Below are 20,231 nucleotides of genomic sequence, written 5' to 3'. Positions count from 1 at the left end.
CATGATGGTAAAAAAATATCGTTTATGTTGACCCCATGCCATAAGTACAAACGAAAGTTACTAGTATGAATAAGTAAAAAAATTTTAAAACATATAAACATATATATATATATATATATATATATATATATATATATATATATATATATATATATCTATACTGTGTACAATTAACATGATGGTAAAAATATATTGATGTTGACCCCATATATATTACTAGTATGAATAAGTAAAAAAATTTTAAAACATATATATATATATATATATATATATATATATATATATATATATATATATATATACACTCTGTGTACATATATATATATACATATATGTACACCTATATATATATACACACATATATATATATATATATATATATATATATATATATGTGTGTGTGTGTGTGTGTGTGTGTGTGCTTATATATTTATACATATGTATACCTGTATATATATTGAGATAATTATATATATATATATATATATATATATATATATATATATATATATATATATGTGTGTGTGTACATACACACACATATATATATATGCATATATGTAATTATATATCCATATATGTATATATATATACATTTGAATATATATATATGTGTGGGGGGGGTGAGTGTAGGCATCATTGGCGAATCAATTTTGGAAATTTGCCCAGTGCAATATCAGGAAAATATAGATATTTTTGTTTGGCTAACTCCATCTCTCCATTTGTACTCTACCTTTACGTTTTACATTTTAAGCACACTTCATTAAATGACACCAAAATGAGTAAGTCTACCTTAACAAAACTAATTTTACATACACCATTCAAAAATATACCATTAAGCAATTTCTTTACAAGGAATCATGTTTTTCCCCTTGCATTTATATATATATATATATATATATATATATATATATATATATATATATATATATATATATATATATATATATATGTGTGTGTGTGTGTGTGTACATATTTTATATATAAAAGAAAAAGCCTTTAGAAATTTAAATTTAGAATATGAAAGGGGTACTTCCTCGTGAATTAAAAGTGACTAACTTTTGTGCTTGGAATTTGTTAGAAATTTTGACTATATTACTCTATTGTTACTTCCTTTCCGTGTAAGAAAAGATACAAGAGCTAAGACAATGAATAATTATAAATTCCGGTATAAAACTCCTGCTAATATATAATTATAAAAAATTACTTGAAAATAAGATTTTAACTAAGAAGAATCTGCGTTACCAAAGGGTATTTGACGACAGACGTTACAGTAACGGAGGAGGAGGTTAGTTTGAATTAAATGAGAGCTTGTGTTGATCATTTCATTCATAAAATAGTAATGAAAATGCAATGCAGGTGAGTGAAAATTTTTTATGTAGCATAAAACATATCCTGAAAATGTTTTTGAAAGTATCCATCATACACCCATCTAAAGAGCTTCGAGATACAATGTCATAAATGCAATGACAAGATCGACTCAAAGTTTCCTTGACGAAATCAAAAACTGCGTGTTAGTTTTCAACGGAAGAGTCGCCGTCAAGGGAGAGTCTGATGCTTGCGGTTGAGCTCGTAATTCTGAAGGAAATATTGCGGTTGCATGAGGGAGGAAGCGGCGATATGGACGAAAGTTCGACGATTAAGAAAAGACGTTACTCAGACGTGGGATGGGTGCTGTTTGCTGAAGAACCGTTGCTACCTTCTGATAGCCACAAGCATTGGATAGGCTACTGAGGATTGCTTAAAAGTGCTTCACGAACAGAAACCCGTTTGAATAAATGCATGCCATTTACGAAAATCCGTCTAGATAACGGGAAATCAACAATGGTTGCTGATTTATTTGCATGACTCGTTGCAAGAAGTGGAAGTCCCTGTAATCAGTGAATCCTGAAGTTCACAGCGAAAGAACTTCCAGGAGAGCTTTGTAAAGATGTGTCATAAATCAAGTGAATCAAAGAGGTTCCATTTCGGGATGTATGCAAGTAATCTGTATTTCAGAAGTTTCAGTAGCAACTGCTGTTCACAGAAGAGCAACGAGTGATTTTAAATTGAGACATCGACGTGTTTCACGTGAAATATGAGGACGTGCAAAGTTAAGAAATGAAGAAAACAAAAAGAAAAATTGTTCCAAAAAATATTACGTAGAATGAAAAGGATTATGAAATTACGGAAATTATTACCCATATACAGAAGATGGAAGAGGGTTGCTTCCTGAAAATTCAAAGCTGAAAAAAGTACAAATCTCAATATTTTAAATTTAAACTTCAATGGCCAGGAATCTGATGTAATTATTTAATTATCTACAAAATGCTAATAGTTGTTTGGTGTGTTATAAACGGCAGTAATACGCATGTTTGCAAAATTCAACGGGAAGAGTACGAAATAACCCTTGAACTAAATGGACATGGAAGTTGTATTTTTCTAACCTATGTATTTCCAAAAGTAAATTCCTACTGTTGCGGTATATATATATATATATATATATATATATATATATATATATATATATATATATATATATATATACATATATATATACATATATACAAATATACATTACATATATATATATATATATAATATATATATATATATATATATATATATATATACATATATTATATTTATGTATATATACTGTATATATATATATATATATATATATATATATATGTGTGTGTGTATGTATGTATGTATGAATGTGCCTCTGTGTAATTATAATAACCACAATTCCCTCTTTACTTTATGGTTATTACGGTTTCGTACAAATCTGGTAAAAAGTGACCAATAGATTCTATATAATTTACTATAGTATACATACACTACATACATACATACATACATACATACATACATACACACACATTATATATGCGTGTTTGTGTGTGTATTGTATGTGTGTTATGCAAACATGAAACATGCTTATTCGCTGAAAAATATTAGACGCTGAATGTTCCTTGAAGATGACTATATAGGTCTGTTAGTAAGTGCATGTCAATTCGCATTAGTATGTTTGTTCACGTGAACTCTTGAAGCTTTCTGTCTTTATGTAAATATAAAGAAGTTGTCACACTTCTTTGGTTTTGGTAAGCACTTGGAAACAGTTTTGGTGGTTCAGCCGTGTTAACTACAAACAGAAATTTAGAATGGACGTTTTCTGAGTTTTTCCAATTACACCAGCTGTGATATCTCGCCGCATTCATTTGGACCTGACGTGATTTCTTAAAGCTTATGTGTCCTACCCTTCCATAAATACACATGCCTCGGTGTAACAGTTCCGTCTTGACTCGAGAATACATTTTCTAACTCAAATTCATGTCTCAAGGTTTTGTGTAAATAGATGTATATTCGTATACACATACACACAAACACCTTAATATAAATATATATACTTGTATATGTGTGTGTGAGAAATGATACTTAAAACCTCACCAAATTACAGTAAACCCGCCTTCAACAATGACGAAGCAAAGTAGAAATTTAATTCGGAGGGTCTGAATTTGACCTGAAACAAGTTTACCGTAGAATAAACAAACAAATATTTGTTCTTGAAACATCTGGCAACTGTTCACCCTCCATATCTGTACTTCCCCACCCCATGCACTCCCCCACCTCGTCCTCCTGTCCCCGGGTCCCCACCTCCCCCCCACACACATCCCTTACCCATCCCATGCCATCCTTTTAGCCTGACTCCCAACACAACAACAATGGCGGCCCAGCAATATCGACTTTATCCCTGGGGGGAGGTGGGGAAGGCACCGGCACTCTTCCAACTCAACCCTTTTAAAGTGCCTAGTTAGCAACGGGTTACATTAACGAATTCGTATGTGCCCTTTTGTTTATTTTGTACACATTACTCTCTCTCTCTCTCTCTCTCTCTCTCTCTCTCTCTCTCTCTCTCTTGACGCCTAAGGCTTTTAATGACTGTGTTTAAACTTACATAGTAATATTGCGTCGTATCCATCATTCTTACCCATATTTTGTTGCACTCGTGTGAAGCTGTGAAAAAATTGTAAGTTTCCATTCTGTCAGATTTAAATTTGAAGTTTTTTTTTTTTTTTTCAAACTAAATTTAGAGGCTATTCACACATTGTAGGTTTGAGATAATGTATATGTACACATGCATATGTGTTGAAGGTGATGGCACCTCTGAACAGACGTTCACTTAATCTCAAGAAAGATGTCGCCCTTTCAAAATCTAGGGAACTCACAAAAGCAGACTATAGTTCTCTCTCTCTCTCTCTCTCTCTCTCTCTCTCTCTCTCTCTCTCTCTCTCTCTCTCTCTCTCTCGTGTCATCTTGTAATATATTTTTACCTTTTTGAGAAAGTAATGGACTCGATTTGAAGTTTCCTCATTAATGACTTACGGGTTGTAAGTTTTGCGGATAAGTGGGGAGGCGAGAACGCTGCTTCCTGGTCACATTTTTTCTCCGCGGGTTTTTTTTATATTGGGGAAATATAATTCCTGCATTGAATGTTTCCCCTTTCCTGTATCTCATTCAAACGACGTCATTCGTCACCACTTATGTCATGATGCGCATAAAGTGTGCGCCCTTTCCTTTCAGTACTGTCAAATCTATTTCCAAGCGACATCCGCCAAGTTATAAAAAAAAAAACAGCGACTGCTTACAATAGGATTATCCATCTCTGACGTCTGTTGCCCAGCACATTGTCAAATGGTTTTTTGCAAGCATCAGTCAGTCTGTGAAGTGCTGGACTGTGCGCGAGTAGCCAACCTAAAATTTCTCTCGTCACCTTTCTACGCTCTTCTCGTCACCGAGTAAGTGAAATTCGGATATTGAGGCCCGTAGAGTAAATGTTTTTGCGGGTTGACCAGTTTCATGGAAAATGAGGTTAAGCTGTAAAAATTGTAGTTAAACTCAGTTTATTTTAGCTGGGCTGTTTTTCTCTGATATCTAGGAATATTCTAATAGGAATATACCATTTTATCTATTCATCTATCTTTCTGTCCATCTATACTTATATATATATATATATATATATATATATATATATATATATATATATATATATATATATATAAGTAAATATAAATAAGTTAAATATATATTATATTATATATATATATATATTGGGAGTGACAGCCTGGTCGCACTAGGAGGGTTCGTGGTTGTAAGTTTGCCACCGACCTGCCGCCCACCAGTCAACTTAGCTGTGGCTAGATAGTATATGTATATATATATATATGTATATATATATATATATATATATATATATATATATATATATATATATATATACCTTTATATATATATATATATATATATATATATATATATACTACGCCTTGGAGGGGTTGGCTCCAGAAGCTATTAGCCTTCCGGTTCAAAGTTTGACACCTCATTCAATGCTCAGGCGAATAGAGATACAGTGGGTTTATACAGGAGTGTCCCTATGAGTCTTGCAAATTCCCCTTCTCCCCACAACTTTCATGCACACACACACACACACATATATATATATATATATATATATATATATATATATATATATATATATATACTTTATATATATATATATTATATAAATATACTTATATATAATTTTGCCGTTTTACCATTGCACCTCTCTCATTTTTAAATTTTGAGCTTTTTTACTTTACCATTGCACCTTTTATTTTTATTTTAGCCCTTTCCTAGGCCATGTCTCTCTCTCTCTCTCTCTCTCTCTCTCTCTCTCTCTCTCTCTCTCTCTCTCTCAACCCCCCAGCTTTTCCATTCTCTGTCCCTCACCCTTCGTGATACGGTATCAGGAGTACCGGAAATCAGCCAACGGTGGAGTGAGGGGAGAGAGAGAGAGAGAGAGAGAGAGAGAGAGAGAGAGAGAGAGAGAGAGAGACTGGGTGGGGGCTAATGCCAATGAAACGAAAGGGGAGTCGCAGAGAAGTGGTGTAAATATAAGATAAAGATTAGTACAGTGACTGAGCAGTATAAGAAAATTAATAAATGGTAACAAATGAACTTCTTTATGCAGTAACTCTGCATTGGCAACGACTTTGCTGGTCTCCATAGATTTGTGATCTTTTCATTTGCGCGCTAGAGCTTTGTTACGGAACTTGGATGTGTGAAGTGTGTTTAGATATGTGTGGCGGTCTGTGCCTTATGTTTGTGTGTGTGTATGCATATATATGTATATATATACATACACACACATCGTGTATGTGTATACATATATTATATATATATAATACATTATATATATCATATATATATGGATGTATACAAGTATGTATTTCATATATAAATATATATATATATATATATGTATGTATGTATGTATGTATGTATTCTGGAACCAGAGGGCTCACACACCTACACACACACACTATATATATATATATATATATATATATATATATATATATATATATATATATATATATATATATATATATATAAAATATATATGCCATTTCAAAACGTATTATTCTTCAGTTTTGGAGCTGAGGTTGCTAGCTCAAAATCAGTCCATCATCTTGGCGGTCACCCACCTAAGTACTTACCATGCCCAATTTTGCTGATATTTCCATGGCAGTGCGTTGTGCTTGGAACTCCTTACTCCTTAGTGTGAGGTGGCTTCTTGCTTATATCTTTATATCTGATACTTAATTTTATTCGTAGTTTATAGCATTGCAGCCGTAATTGTATCCATCGGGTTAGGATGAGCACACAGGGATCTGCAGTCTTTGCTCGTCTCATTTTCCCACTTGGAAGTCACTCTTCTCTTCTGTTTTCCTTTTAGCGCTTGACGTGAATCTCGGAAGCAGCATTGCCCGAGTTTTATTCGAAAATATCTGTGACGAGGAAGGTAAAGTTTCTTGCCTAAAGGGCTTGTGTATAATACTTTTCATGATTCCTCAGACTCTTCTTTGAGTCTAACATTTATTCTGGCTTCCCATCTGCTTTTGAAAACATGATAATTGAAGTCATTGTATCTGTCAATACTTTAGGCGTAGAAATAGTAGTATATTCCGATGATCATATTATGTCCCCAGGAAATTCTGTTCCTATGAAGACAGGGTGCAGTTTATAACTCGCATCTACAACTCTGAGCAAGATTTGGCCAATAATCAGCCTTTGCTTTTAGCACGAATTATTCACTTCAGTGATTTTTATTTTTCTTTTTTTTTCGGACATTGCTTTAGACCTTGATGCTGAGAGAATTAGTTCTCCATTGGCCCAGCGTTCGACTCTCCGACCGCCCAATGAAGAATTAGAGGAACTTATTTCGGGTAATAGGAATTCATTTCTCGCTATAATGTGGTTCGGATTCCACAATAAGCTGTAGGTCCCGTTGCTAGGTAACCAGTTGGTTCTTAGCCACGTAAAATAAATCTAATCCTTCGGGCCAGCCCTAGGAAAGCTGTTAATCAGCTCAGTGGTCTGGTTAAACTAAGATATACTTTGTTTTAGCTGAGAGAATTATTTTCCTGCAAATTATCATCACATTGTCTACCATAATGTGTATCACATTTTCTACCATTGCCAAGGATTTTGACTCAGAATTTCCACAGAGGCAGTCTTGTTTACATCTAAATCTAAATTTTTTGTCCTCTTCCGTGTTCTCAAAATATTACAGTCGCATTTTTTGAGAGAATAAGTTCAACCTACTCGCCCAGTTCTCCTCGCTGCTGGGAGAAAGGGAGCTGGGGATTTGGTAACATGTACACATTCGCTACCAGGGTCTAAGCGATGTCAGGCAGGGCAGCCGATCGAGGCTACGGCCTACCCCACCGCCAAATCCAAGTCCTTCAAAAGAAGGCATCGTGCTTACCCCATATAATAATGGGAAAAAAATGCACGTTAAAAACGAAGAAGGAGGAGGTTTGTCTTTTATAGAGCGGTTCATTTACATAGTTGCGAAATATATTTATTGACCGGGAAGGAAGGATGTTTGTTTAGATGACACTGCTCTTGAAAAATCATGTATCAGTTTTAGAATGTGTACATCAAATTATATAATTCCTGTTAATAACGTTTTGGAGAATTTTCATTACATGTAAAAACGTATTGGGTTCTCTCCAAAATGTCCATGAAATCCAGTATTAGATTTAGATGAAATATATGGAAATACAAATATCCTCTGGAAAATTTTCCAAGATGTAAGGGAAAATCCCAAATGAAACAATAAATATTTGACTACAGGTTTCTCATGGGACACAAAAGCTACAGCCTGTCTTGGAATAGCAAATATGACAGTGGATAAACCAAAAAAAAAAAAAAATAAGTAAATAAACTCAACGAAAGGTTTCCTTTGGTAAAACAGAAGAGGAGTAGGCAAAAGAATATTTCCGCTGGGATCTGTGAATGAATCTAAATTGGAAGGAATAATTTCACTTCAACAAAAGTAATCAGAAACGTTAGGGCAAATTATTTCCTCTGGCGTTAATCAAGGAATTATGAAGGTATGGCAGACGGTAGGGCCAAAGAAGTCACGAGCGAAGGCAAACTTGGTTGAATCTGATATTATGTAGATATAAACGCTTAGGAAAGATTCATATTGGAGTCATTTTATCTCACTGAAAAGCAAAAGAGTGACGCGCTTTCATATGCGAATATGGCGACAGTATGAGTAAATTTTATAAAAGAAATTAAAATGTCAACACAACCGCGTCTGTGGGATATTGTAAGTAATTAAAGAGACAAAAATCAGTCAAAAAAGCGTCTTGAATAAAAACACCGAACGCTGCTCTCTTGATCTGAAATCAAGAAGGAGAAGAAAAAGCCCCAAAGAATGATGGGAAGACCAAAGCCGCAAGAAAATTCTTCGTCTTTTATTTTATCAAGGGATTTTTCGGGTCGGCTAAGCTTGATTTTCTTTGATATCATGAAACGTGGCGTTGCAGGTCCGCAGAGTTTGCCGCGGGCTCCAATAAAACAGTGGAGTGTTTGAACTGCGCGCCAACCGTAACACTTGCCCGCCCGCACCACACTTTTCGAAATTCACCCGAATTTTGGGGAGAGTGGAGAGGAAGCCTATTTTCTTTCCGAGGAAGGAACGGGGAATGGGTTCGAGTGCTTCTTTTTTTCCATGGAGGTTATTGGATCCCTCGATTTGTCTTTGCCGTGTTAGGCTAAATGACATTGTTCGACCTTTTACTCAACTGCACTTTTGGAAAGATTTTCACTCAGATGACCCATGTTAGCAAGGAGTCGTGTCCCGTAATCACGTAACAAGCATTGTAAGATAAGAATGACACCGCCTTTACGTGAATACTGCTTTGTCGAATTATTCTTCTTACAAATGAAGATACTACCGAAGAGTTTGGGAGATATCAGAAAGAGACTGAAAAAATAAGTGACATAAGATGGATGAGATTAAAGGTGATAGATGAAGAGTTGCTCGCTTGACTCATCTAGTACCGATTTGGGAAAGAGCCGGGAGGAGGAGAAGGAGGAGGAGCAGGGAGGGAGGAGGTGCATTTCGTGTCTTTTTTTTGTGGGGGAGAATCAATATTGCACTCTCAAGACCATTCGATATGCCATTATGATAATAGTCTTAATGGAGACGAAGAGCGACTTTATTAAACTTTCCTATTTCTGCCCTTAAGTATCTCCGAAGAGGCTTTATGCGTAGGAGATTCTCTTCGGGGTCTCAGAGGCGACGATTGTGGTACTTTCTGGGCTGGGGTTGGGGCCGAGGTAGAGAGTCTCGTGTTGTTTTGTGTTCTCTGCATTTGTGAGGTTCTTCTGAATTAGATCTCGTCTTTTTTATCCGTTACACCTTCTCGTTTCTTTTTTTTCTTTTTAGTTTTCTGTAAAAGAAAACTATTGAGATGGCTATTCATCTGTCCGTCCGCACTTTTTCTGTCCGCCCTCAGATCTTAAAAAGTACTGAGGCTAGAGGGCTGCAAATTAGTACGTTGGTCATGCATCCTCCAATCATCAAACATACCAAATTGCAGCCCTCTAGCCTCAGTAGTTTTTATTTTGTTTAAGGTTAAAGTTAGCCATGTTCGTGCGCCTGGCAGGGCCGTGGCTGAAAGTTTCATGGGCTGCGGCTGAGAGTTTCATGGCCGTGGCTGAGAGTTTCATGGCCGTGGCTGAGATTTTCATGCAGCATTTTACGCCATACACAACACTCGATTACGCCTAAGAAACTTCGGCTCATTTTTTACATTTTTTTTTCTTTCTTTCTTTTGTAATTGCGCAGTTCTAATGTTAGTTTTTACTTTGATTTTCGTCAAGAAAACCTCCCTTACCACAGAGCAGTGGCAAGAACGGCAGTAAAAGAAATGAACATACACACACCTAAGAACTACGTGGGAACACAAATTCATGGACAGAAACATTAATATAAGAACTCGTACTCCAACGGACTGAATAAAAAGAAAAAGAAAGAGTCTCGCTAGGTTAAGAATAAAATAGAAAGGCGTTTGATTTTCAAAGCAGGATATTGCTAGAGAACCTGCGAACAATACAGTGAAACTGTCAGGCTCTCCGCCAGTATTTCTTCCGTCTTTTTATGCCTGTCTTTCTTACACTCCGGATTACTTGGCCTTCGTGAAGGTCACATCAAGTGTTTTTCTGCGATATCTTTCTTTTTCCTTAGAGGGAAATCTCCGCCATAGTTATTGGTGCAATTATAATTCTTTTTCAAGAGTATAACGTGCTCTCTTTAAGCTGATGTGGGGAGAGAAGAGAGAGAGAGAGAGAGAGAGAGCGAGAGAGAGAGAGAGTGAGAGAGAATATGTCTACGATACTCCCTTCCCGAGGCCCCAAGGCTGCTGTCGTACCGCAGAGAATGACGTCATTGGTCCATAAAGCAGCTAATCGAGGACCACGGTGTTCTGTTGCTGCTGCTGCTGCTGCTTCTGCTGCTGTTTCTGCTGCTTCTCCTCCGAGCGGCGATAGCGCACCTGTAGGGCACGAGAAGAAGGAGACTCATTTACCTGACGTTATTGTCCCACATTTGCTCACATTAATTTATGTTATTTGAGATCATGAGCAAGATTTTTGTGGGGACGGAGGAACACACCAGTGAGCGTATATTGTGTGTTCATTATTGATTAGCAAGGATTGAGAATGCTGCTTTATCATCAATAGTGAGAGTTAAGCTCAAACAGAAATGGGACGTCCGGATTCGAGCCATTGAAATTTGTGATGGACTTTGTAAAACTTTAAATTAAGAATTTTGGCCCTGATTCAACCGAAGGCGTGAACAAAGAGAAACGGACGGACAAACTGTAGTTTTTGCTTGTTGATGTAAATATAAATGTATATTGTACTATTGATAAAAGTGAATCTCGTAGTAATTCCTCTATATTCTATTCAGTACGCTGATTTCCAACTAAATCTCCCTTTTGTGTCCTGGAAATAATTCCGTATAAAAAGCCCCATGGGTAGATAGAAGACTAAATTCCCTTTCATCCAGGAACACGCGCGCGCTCACTCACACGCACACGCGCACGCACTCACAAAAAAAATGATGAGGAAAGGGGAAAAAATAGAACTTGCTGACGGCTCCTTCTCACTTGGTATTCTAGGCGTCGGTCCGTTAAAAGTCCGTTCACTTCTTTCTCAAACACTCTCGCTCAGTCGAGTCTAAAAACGCTCAAGGGGGGAAAAAGGCGGGAAGAAGGCCCGACACTTTTCTCAAACCTTGTGAGCGAAACTTTCTGGGGAAAAAATGAGAATTTATCCATTAACATCGCGTTCTTTCCTCCGAACCTAAGCGCTGTTGCTGGTCTTTCCTCCTACTGCCATTAGCGACTGATTATGTCTTTATTTATGTGAAATGTTATTGTTATCGGTTTTCACGAGTGGATGTTGCTAGCCGACGGGAAACGTTTTTGACCCACTGGACGAAACGATATAGGAAACGGATGAAGCCGAGTTGGAGAAAAATCGGCTGAGGTTGGAGGGTTTAGGAGTAAAGATTCTTGAGGTCACATCTGCATTTTGGACGAACCGCACAAGAGCTTCTGGGAGGCGAAGGAGAAAGAGAGCCTAGTCTTTAGGCTGGAGGGATACCTAGTGAGACCTACCAAAGTTGTGGGGGAGGGAGGGTGGGCTAGCAGATAAAAGAGGCGTGACTTGCGTCTAGAGGAGATGGAAATAACTTAGCGTGAGGGCATTTATGTAGATTCGACTCGCTCTCGACACTGCTGTTAGAAAGCTTGATCGGGTTTCAGATGCGCTGAAACTGGTGCTTAATGAACACCGCCTTCTGCAAAATAATTCCTGCTCTGCGCTGGCGATTGAATTCACAAAATGCCTCCTTCATTGGGCACCGACAGTCATTATTATTTTCGTTTTGTCTGGTTCCTAGTTTTACGAAACAGTTATATAAAGAGACGGTATCTTTTGAAACGCCAACAATAATGAAAATAGCAGTTGCTATTTTGCGGACCTGAAAATGCATAAATTTTGGGTCCGTTTTCTTTAACTGATTGCAATCTTTGCCAACAGTGGAGTCGCCCTTCTATATTATATGATATTGCATAAGTCTGCATTCACTCCAGCATATATTTATTATGGCCATGTAGGCTAGGCAAATTTCTATGAGCACCAAAAGTACAACAAAATGCTGACGGTGCGTAAGTTTGTTTAAAGAAATATACAGCTGTACCCTTTCCTCTTGTGCATTTGTCGCTCGTGCCTTCAAAAGCAAGTTTGGAACGCAGCATCTTCACCAAAATTTCAAGAGACTGATCTATCCTTTCTTTTGTCATGGATAACCCCCACACTTCTGTCTCCCAGCAATTTTCTCTTGTCCCTTCAAGTTAGAGCCAGATTATAGCTTATTATTCCCTATCCCATTAAATCATTTGCAAAAACAAAAGTAGGAAAAAACTTACCGATTAAGAAATCAAAATTACGACGAAAGACATTTTATTCAGAAGAGCCCTTTCTCTTTGCTTTGTTGCCTAATGCCAGCTTTCGGTCTTCCGTAGGCTAACTGTTATCTTAAGATGTATTTAACGCTTCAGTTTTCATTCATATATTCTTTTTCTTTTGCAGATCCATATCAGATGTTTGGTCCAACCAGCAGTAGACTCGCAAGCTCAGGTAGTTATTTGGCAACACTTTTACTGTACCTAAATGTTTGGCAGGTTGTTACGCGATTCTAAAGAAAGTTCTTAACTGAAAGCTAAATTTATCACCTGCAGTTGTGTTTTATATATATAAATATGTGTGTAAATATATATATATATATATATATATATATATATATATATATATATATATATATATATATATATATATATATATATATATATAATGAAATTCGACAACTTTCTATTAAAGATGTAGAGTGATCTTCAAATTGCAAATGCATTTGTCATATTTATCTTTCCGGCATTTAAAAGGCCAGTGCCGTACCTATACTTATTGTTGTTAGCCCTCCCCCCTCAAAACCAGCTCCGCATTACTCTCTCTCTCTCTCTCTCTCTCTCTCTCTCTCTCTCTCTCTCTCTCTCTCTCTCTCTCTCTCTCTCTCTCTCATTAGCTAGCTTTTTAGTTAAATTCTGCTGATGTCTTTCCTGACAACCATCCTTTTATTTTTTTTATTTCTCAGGTTCAGGACAAATCCAGCTGTGGCAGTTCCTGCTGGAACTTCTGTCCGACTCCTCGAACGCGAACTGCATCACATGGGAGGGAACCAACGGCGAATTCAAACTAACAGATCCGGACGAAGTGGCCAGGCGATGGGGCGAGAGGAAGTCCAAACCAAACATGAATTATGACAAGCTCTCCCGGGCGCTCAGGTACTATACTCGTGTACTCGCTTCTTCTTCTTCTTCTTCTTCTTCTTCTTCTTCTTCACGCTAATCTGTCTCTTCGGTTTTTCATTCGGATTGCTTCTTTTCTCTCTCTCTCTCTCTCTCTCTCTCTCATCTTCGTTGTACCGTTGTTTATGTTTTTACAGCTGGTCCTTTCTTCTTCTTCTTCTTCTTCTTCTTCTTCTTCTTCTTCTTCTTCTTCTTCTTCTTCTTATTATTATTATTATTATTATTGTTATTATTATTATTATTATTATTACTATAAGAAGCATTACTAAGCAGGTATTCTAACTTCCAAAGTTCATTTTAAATCTTCATATCTTGAACATACATTGTACTTCTCCTTTAACGTAACAAATCACATATATATATATATATATATATATATATATATATATATATATATATATATATATATATATATATATATATATATATATATATATATATATATATATATATATATATATATATATATATATGTATATTTTAACGCTAATTTCTAATTCTACCCATACAATACAGAAGTGGGGTATATTTTGCTTAAATCATTTGACGAATTCATTCAAAAAGTTCCCTATGTCCTAAGTTGGTGTTTCAAGCGATGAAGAAATAACTTGCCAAGCCAATGTATGTATTGCGAACAATCTCACACTTGATACAAGCAACGGCTTTCCTCCTCTGCAAGTTCCTCGCTGGGTGAGCGGGTTCCGTTCTCAGCTACCACCCTGTTGGTCGCGAGTTCGAATCTCCGACCGGCCAGTGAAGAACTAGAGGAATTTGTTTCTGGTGATAGAAATTCATTTCTCGCTATAATGTGGTTCGGATTCCACAATAAGCTGTAGGTCCCGTTGCTAGGTAACCAATTGGTTCTTAGCCACGTAAAAGTAAATCTAATCCTTCGGGCCAGCCCTAGGAGAGCTGTTAATCAGCTCAGTGGTCTGATTAAACTAAGATATACTTAACTTCCTCCTCTGCAGATATTACTACGACAAGAACATCATGACGAAGGTCCACGGGAAGCGTTACGCCTACAAGTTTGATTTCCAAGGCCTAGCCGCGGCCACCCAGCCTGCCGGGGCAGACCCCACAGCCTACAAATATCAGAGTGACTTGTTCATGTCTTCATACCACCCGACCACCAAACTCAACTTCATGAGCACGCACACAGGCATCCCAGCCTCAACAGGTAGGCCTCGCAAGACTCCTTCCTTCCTTCGGCTCTGATTCCATTTCCTCTGAGTTTTTCTCCCCGTTCAAGTGGAAAAGCAGATTCCTGGTGTCAGACTTATTGCTGTGACGTGCAAAGATCATTACTTTTCTCGTAGTGCTGCTCAAATTTTAGCTTTAGTTTTCTGTCAAAGAAAACTATTGAAATGAGTTTTCCTGTCCGTCCGCCCTCAGATCTTAAACACTACTCAGGTTAGAGGGCTGCAAATTGGTATGTTGATCACCCACCCTCCAGTCATCAAATATACCAAACTGCAGCCCTCTAGCCTCAGTGGTTTTCATTTTATTTAAGGCTAAAGTTAGCCATGATCGTGCGTCTGGCACCACTATAGGTGCCAACAACACAGGCCACCACCGGGCTGTGGCTGCAAGTTTCAGGGGCCGCGGCTGAAAGTTTCATGGGCCGTGTACAGAAAACTCAATTGCACTTTTTTACTTGTTTACTTGCGTTACTTATGGAATTGCTCATTATCAATGCTATACTGTCATCATTTTCTGTCTTTTGTGATTTATTGATTGCATATTCCATGAAGATAATGTCTATCTCATCTTACGTAACTACTTTGACAGAATTATTAGTGTGTTTAGTCATTGTCAAGGAAATATTTCTTGGCGTGAACCTTCGATATTGCAATGTTTTCAGAAACATTTTCTTCGTACTGTCTTAACACAGTTTAGATGAGTACTAGATCCTTATAAACATGTTAACAAGTTCGCTGCTTTTCATCAGAGCTTTCCTTTTCCTTTCATAACGAACAGTTCTTTTTCGAAAACTGGCTTTCCTGATTTTCCTTTCCGAAATTTTGATAGTTAATTCATGTAATTTTAAACAACTGCAAGTGAGTAACCTTAATCTAATATAACAGATTCTGCTTAAATGCAGGGTTTTAGAGAACCTAAAATATACAATTTTCAAGTTTTAACTGATAGTGTACGAGGTTGCTGGTCCACTCGGCTGACATTATCAGCTCATTTAAGTTTTATACTTGTATAAGAATGATTTGGTCCTACTTTGGTGTTGAGTCATTGCAGTTTATGTATCTGTGTTTTCTAGTGAATAAATGCCATTTTCTCTCAAAGTGGCCTCTTAGTTTACAAATTAAATTTCTACATCACCTCCTAAAGATTTCTTGCTTAATTTAATGAAGGAAGCTCTCGATGTAGACCAAATTCGAACTGAGCAAATGAATAAGCACAATCTGACGAGCTGTTAATTCCTCGTTGGACGAGTCGGTAGAGTTATCGGCTAGCACTCTGCTAGGCCCGAGCTCGAGTCTCCGACCGGCCAATGAAGAATTAGAGGAATGTATTTTTGGTGATAGAAATTCATTTCTCGCCATAATGTGGTTCGGATTCCACAATAAGCTGTAGGTCCCGTTGCTAGGTAACCAACTGGTTCTTAGCCACGTAAAATAAGTCTAATCCTTCGGGCCAGCCCTAGGAGAGCTGTTAGTCAGCTCAGTGGTCTGGTTAAACTAAGGTATACTTAACTGATGAGCTGTTCCGTTTCCCTTCAGCCAGCATATTCCCGTCTCCGACGTCATACTGGACCAATCCGAGCGCCAACCTTTACTCCAACATCGCGGCGGCTTCTGGACACTCGATGACCCACCACCCAACTCACATGACGTCACACATCTCTTCCGCCTATCCGCACTACGCATGACAGTCTCTTTTCTCCAACTGGTGCACGCAGCAGTCACGTGACTCCGTCTCACTTCCTGATTGGTCCTCGAGCTTTCAGCAGGTAACCAGTTTGGAGGAGCAGCAGTAAAAAAAAAAACAAGAAAACTATAAAAGGGATAAAAAAGGTGAAGAAACCTTACACTAAATGGAAACTGTGGAAACATAAGTTTTGGAAAAGACTAAATTTCATACCGGTTCGAAGTAACCTTTAGAGTGATGATCACAATTAACTTCTAGTCATTTGTACCAAAATATTTACGAGTGAACCAAGAGAAAGATTGAAGTCGGGTCAGTGTATGTGATGTGAACCATAGAATGTAATTTGCCAATTTATTTATTATTACATATATAACCATGAACCCCTTCAAACATGTATGCTTGTGTCAGTTGCCAAAGGCTGTATACCGTTCTCGTGGTCGAAGCCGTCAAAGATATATGTGTATATAACAATGTGAATAAGTGACTGAGAATGATGACTTAGTTCGTAAACGTAACGATGGCATTGAACTCACTTCGTTCGTCTGTCTGGCAAATCCATTTTTATCTTCCCTCTGGCGAGCCAACCCTTTCTCTCGCTAGACCTCTCGTAGTTCTGCATACTTCTCCCCCACCCCCCTTCTTCCACGTCCGTCTGACACCTCTCCCTCCCTCCCTCTTTCCCCTGCCCCTGCAAGATGCAGACCATATGGATAGCACTGTTCGTGTTCGGAGAACAAAATGCCAAAGACATCGTTAGAGAAAAACACAAAAAAATGAGATGATGCGAGAGAGCGGTTGTGTTTCGTGGGTGAGTGTCCAATTTCAATGACGTGTTGTGACTTTGTAAAACTCCTGAATTCCCGAAATGTGCTCGTATGGGAATTATTATTTATTATTACTCTCCCTTTCATGTGTGTGTGTGTTTTTTTTTTTTTTTTTTTTTTTTTTACTATCTGTAACGCTCTCTTGATTTTGTGTTGAACGTAAGAAAAAGAATGTCTCCCTCTCATGTTTCTCTGGACATTTTGGTCGTTTCCGCTCCCCTCTGTCCAGCACAGTAATGCTCTCTCTCTCTCTCTCTCTCTCTCTCTCTCTCTCTCTCTCTCTCTCTCTCTCTAGTCAGTTGGTGGGACCAAGTATAATCCCATCGAAGTGATAATTATAAGTCAGTGGTTTTTGTGGCGATGCTGAATCACTAACTCATCCGTGGGCCCTTACAGTTCTACGGTGTCATGAAGGTAAGATTCTCTCTCTCTCTCTCTCTCTCTCTCTCTCTCTCTCTCTCTCTCTCTCTCTCTCTCCGGAAGGAAAAATAATTTTTCTCTTCCATGGAGTTCATTCATAGAAAATTTCAACTGATATCAACTCATTCCTTTCGAGTGTTTTACCCCAATGGAAGACGTAACGCAATGAAACTGAGTAATTATTGTGTAGAGTCTGCCTTCGTGCATTGTAGCCATATTCCTCACTCAATCTTCCAAAGAGGCAGGTGTTCACGGGACTTTATTTGTAGGTATTTTCCCCATATGAGCTGTAAATAATTGTATATAAATGATAGACAGAAAGAATAGCTATAGACTCTCCCCGACCCTTTTCAATGTGATGATTCATATTAATGGTTCATAATAATGTCGGCGTATTATAGGAAGCCTTTTTGTATTGAATATTGTTCTTTTTTGTAATGAATATTAACAGGTACTACTTACAACCTAACTGTATGAGTTACAAAACCAAAGACTTTCATATTGTGTTAATTAGTTTAAGGAGGTTTCAGTGTAATTTATTGTAGGTACCCTTAGGTGTAATTGGTTGTATTTTTTTCATTCATGCATTATCAGGAATGTATTTTCCGTCATTATTTTTGTTCTGATAAGAGATGAATGTGGTTTTTAGACTTGCTTATTCTCTCTCTCTCTCTCTCTCTCTCTCTCTCTCTCTCTCTCTCTCTCTCTCTCTCTCATATTTCACCAAAGCTAGTCATATTCAGATTTTATGTCTAAGGTCTGTATACTTTTGCTGTCATACTCTCCATCTTGATTAGTTAAATTCAGAGGTGTGTATCCCTGAGAAAACGGTTATACCCCATATTTAATTTCGGAAGAATGTAATGCGACATCTTTAAGATCACCTTAAGCACTTTATCCAAGTATCTCTTTTGTGAAATGACGCTGAAAATTAAAGGAGTCCTTTTAACCCCTGAAACTACAAAATCACACCATAAACAGAGTGCTTGGTTTCAATGTTGTTGTGGCCTGCTCAGTAACAAAATTTTATTAAGAAATCGTTTGCATAGACAACGATAACTTTTGCCAAAACGTTATTGTTACTTAGCATTTTTATTTTGCAAATAACAGACATTTCTGTTAAATGAGGCAGTCGTATTTTCATTTACTACGCGAAGCTGCTGAGGCATTTTGCGTTCGTTCCGCAAAGTACTAGAGATATGACGTCGGTTCAACATAGAGAGTAATCGTTAATTAAGCCTTGTACTGTATGTGCCAATTTCCTAGAATAAGTGTGAGTTCTCTGCGGTTGCGCCCAATACTGATTCCTTTAGTAGCATTCATTATGTGCTAAAATTAATATCTTATTTTCCATCTTCCATTTTTGTTCCTGCAGTTCAGATTCCTCTCTCCCAGTCATCCTTGCCGAAGACTCCACCACCGGGAGAGAAGGGAAATGAACAACGTGGCCTCCGTTTACTCTTCGTGAAACATTCTTCCACAAACAAATTTCTAGCCAGTCCAGCAGCATTCCATTCGCCCTATTTCTCTTTCGTTTTTCATTTTAATTGGCGAGGTGCATCGCATTTATCTCCTGCATTGTTGGGCAAACACAAGAATCAATTTCTTCCTACTTGGAAGTGTTTTCGTTCCGTTTCCTGATCTGGGGTTCGAGCCGTCATTTCTGAGGAGAAAGTAGAACGTGTCTCATACGGAGAGTGATTTCATTTTTATTCCTCTTTTCTCAGCCGACCTATGACGATGTACAAACATATTTTCCGTAGTTAGCTTTTCCCACGCCCCACACACCCCCAAACTCCATCAATGTATTAGTGTGTACTTAATACTGGTAACGATTTATTGATACATAATAAATTCTTATTTCCAATGGTCTCTAAGCCCTTGTTGTGTTGAAGTGGATGTTTACATAAAAAGCAAATAAAGTGTACATATCCAAACACATCTGTCTTTTATTACTTAACCGATAAAAGTATGTCTCCAGAATTTTCTCTGTAAAATGGGTCCGGCTGAAATATAGTTAGTATTTGGGCATTAGGACTTTTGCTAATGTAGTTTCTGTTATATGTATTTTATTGATAAAACTCTCAGAACACCTACTGAAGCAATGTTGAGCTTTCGCAGTGACAATACTTTTTAGCAAAACTGTTCAAGTAATATTGTATTTTCCATGTACATGTTTCTTCAAGTAAAATATTTCCTTTGCTCTGCAGAAGCTTATTGTAACAGGTCATTCATCTCTCGCTGTAAATTCAAGTTGCAGCTATATTATACTTTGGATGTCAATAATCTCAGATATTTTTGCCACTCTTATAAAGTATGTATATTCTGTTTAATTTTAAGTAAC

At 37.4% G+C, this 20,231-nt stretch overlaps 1 protein-coding gene across 1 annotated transcript in view; it reads left to right on the top strand.

Moving 5' to 3' along the window:
* The window catches only part of LOC136848026 (DNA-binding protein D-ETS-3-like), a 282,273-nt gene extending 262,447 nt beyond the window's left edge, over nt 1-19,826 (top strand). The window contains exons 9-12 of the mRNA XM_067120065.1: nt 12,985-13,032; nt 13,544-13,733; nt 14,729-14,937; nt 16,496-19,826. Coding sequence (XP_066976166.1) covers nt 12,985-13,032; nt 13,544-13,733; nt 14,729-14,937; nt 16,496-16,644 — 596 coding nt within the window. The 3' untranslated portion in view covers nt 16,645-19,826. The remainder of the gene's footprint in view (nt 1-12,984; nt 13,033-13,543; nt 13,734-14,728; nt 14,938-16,495) is intronic.
* The last annotated feature ends 405 nt before the right edge of the window (nt 19,827-20,231 follow it).

The sequence above is a fragment of the Macrobrachium rosenbergii genome, chromosome 18 (genome assembly GCF_040412425.1).
Source record: "Macrobrachium rosenbergii isolate ZJJX-2024 chromosome 18, ASM4041242v1, whole genome shotgun sequence".
Classification (NCBI taxonomy): domain Eukaryota; kingdom Metazoa; phylum Arthropoda; class Malacostraca; order Decapoda; family Palaemonidae; genus Macrobrachium; species Macrobrachium rosenbergii.
The sequence above is the reverse complement of the archived record's forward strand: the minus strand, read 5'-3'. Positions and strand labels throughout refer to the sequence as shown.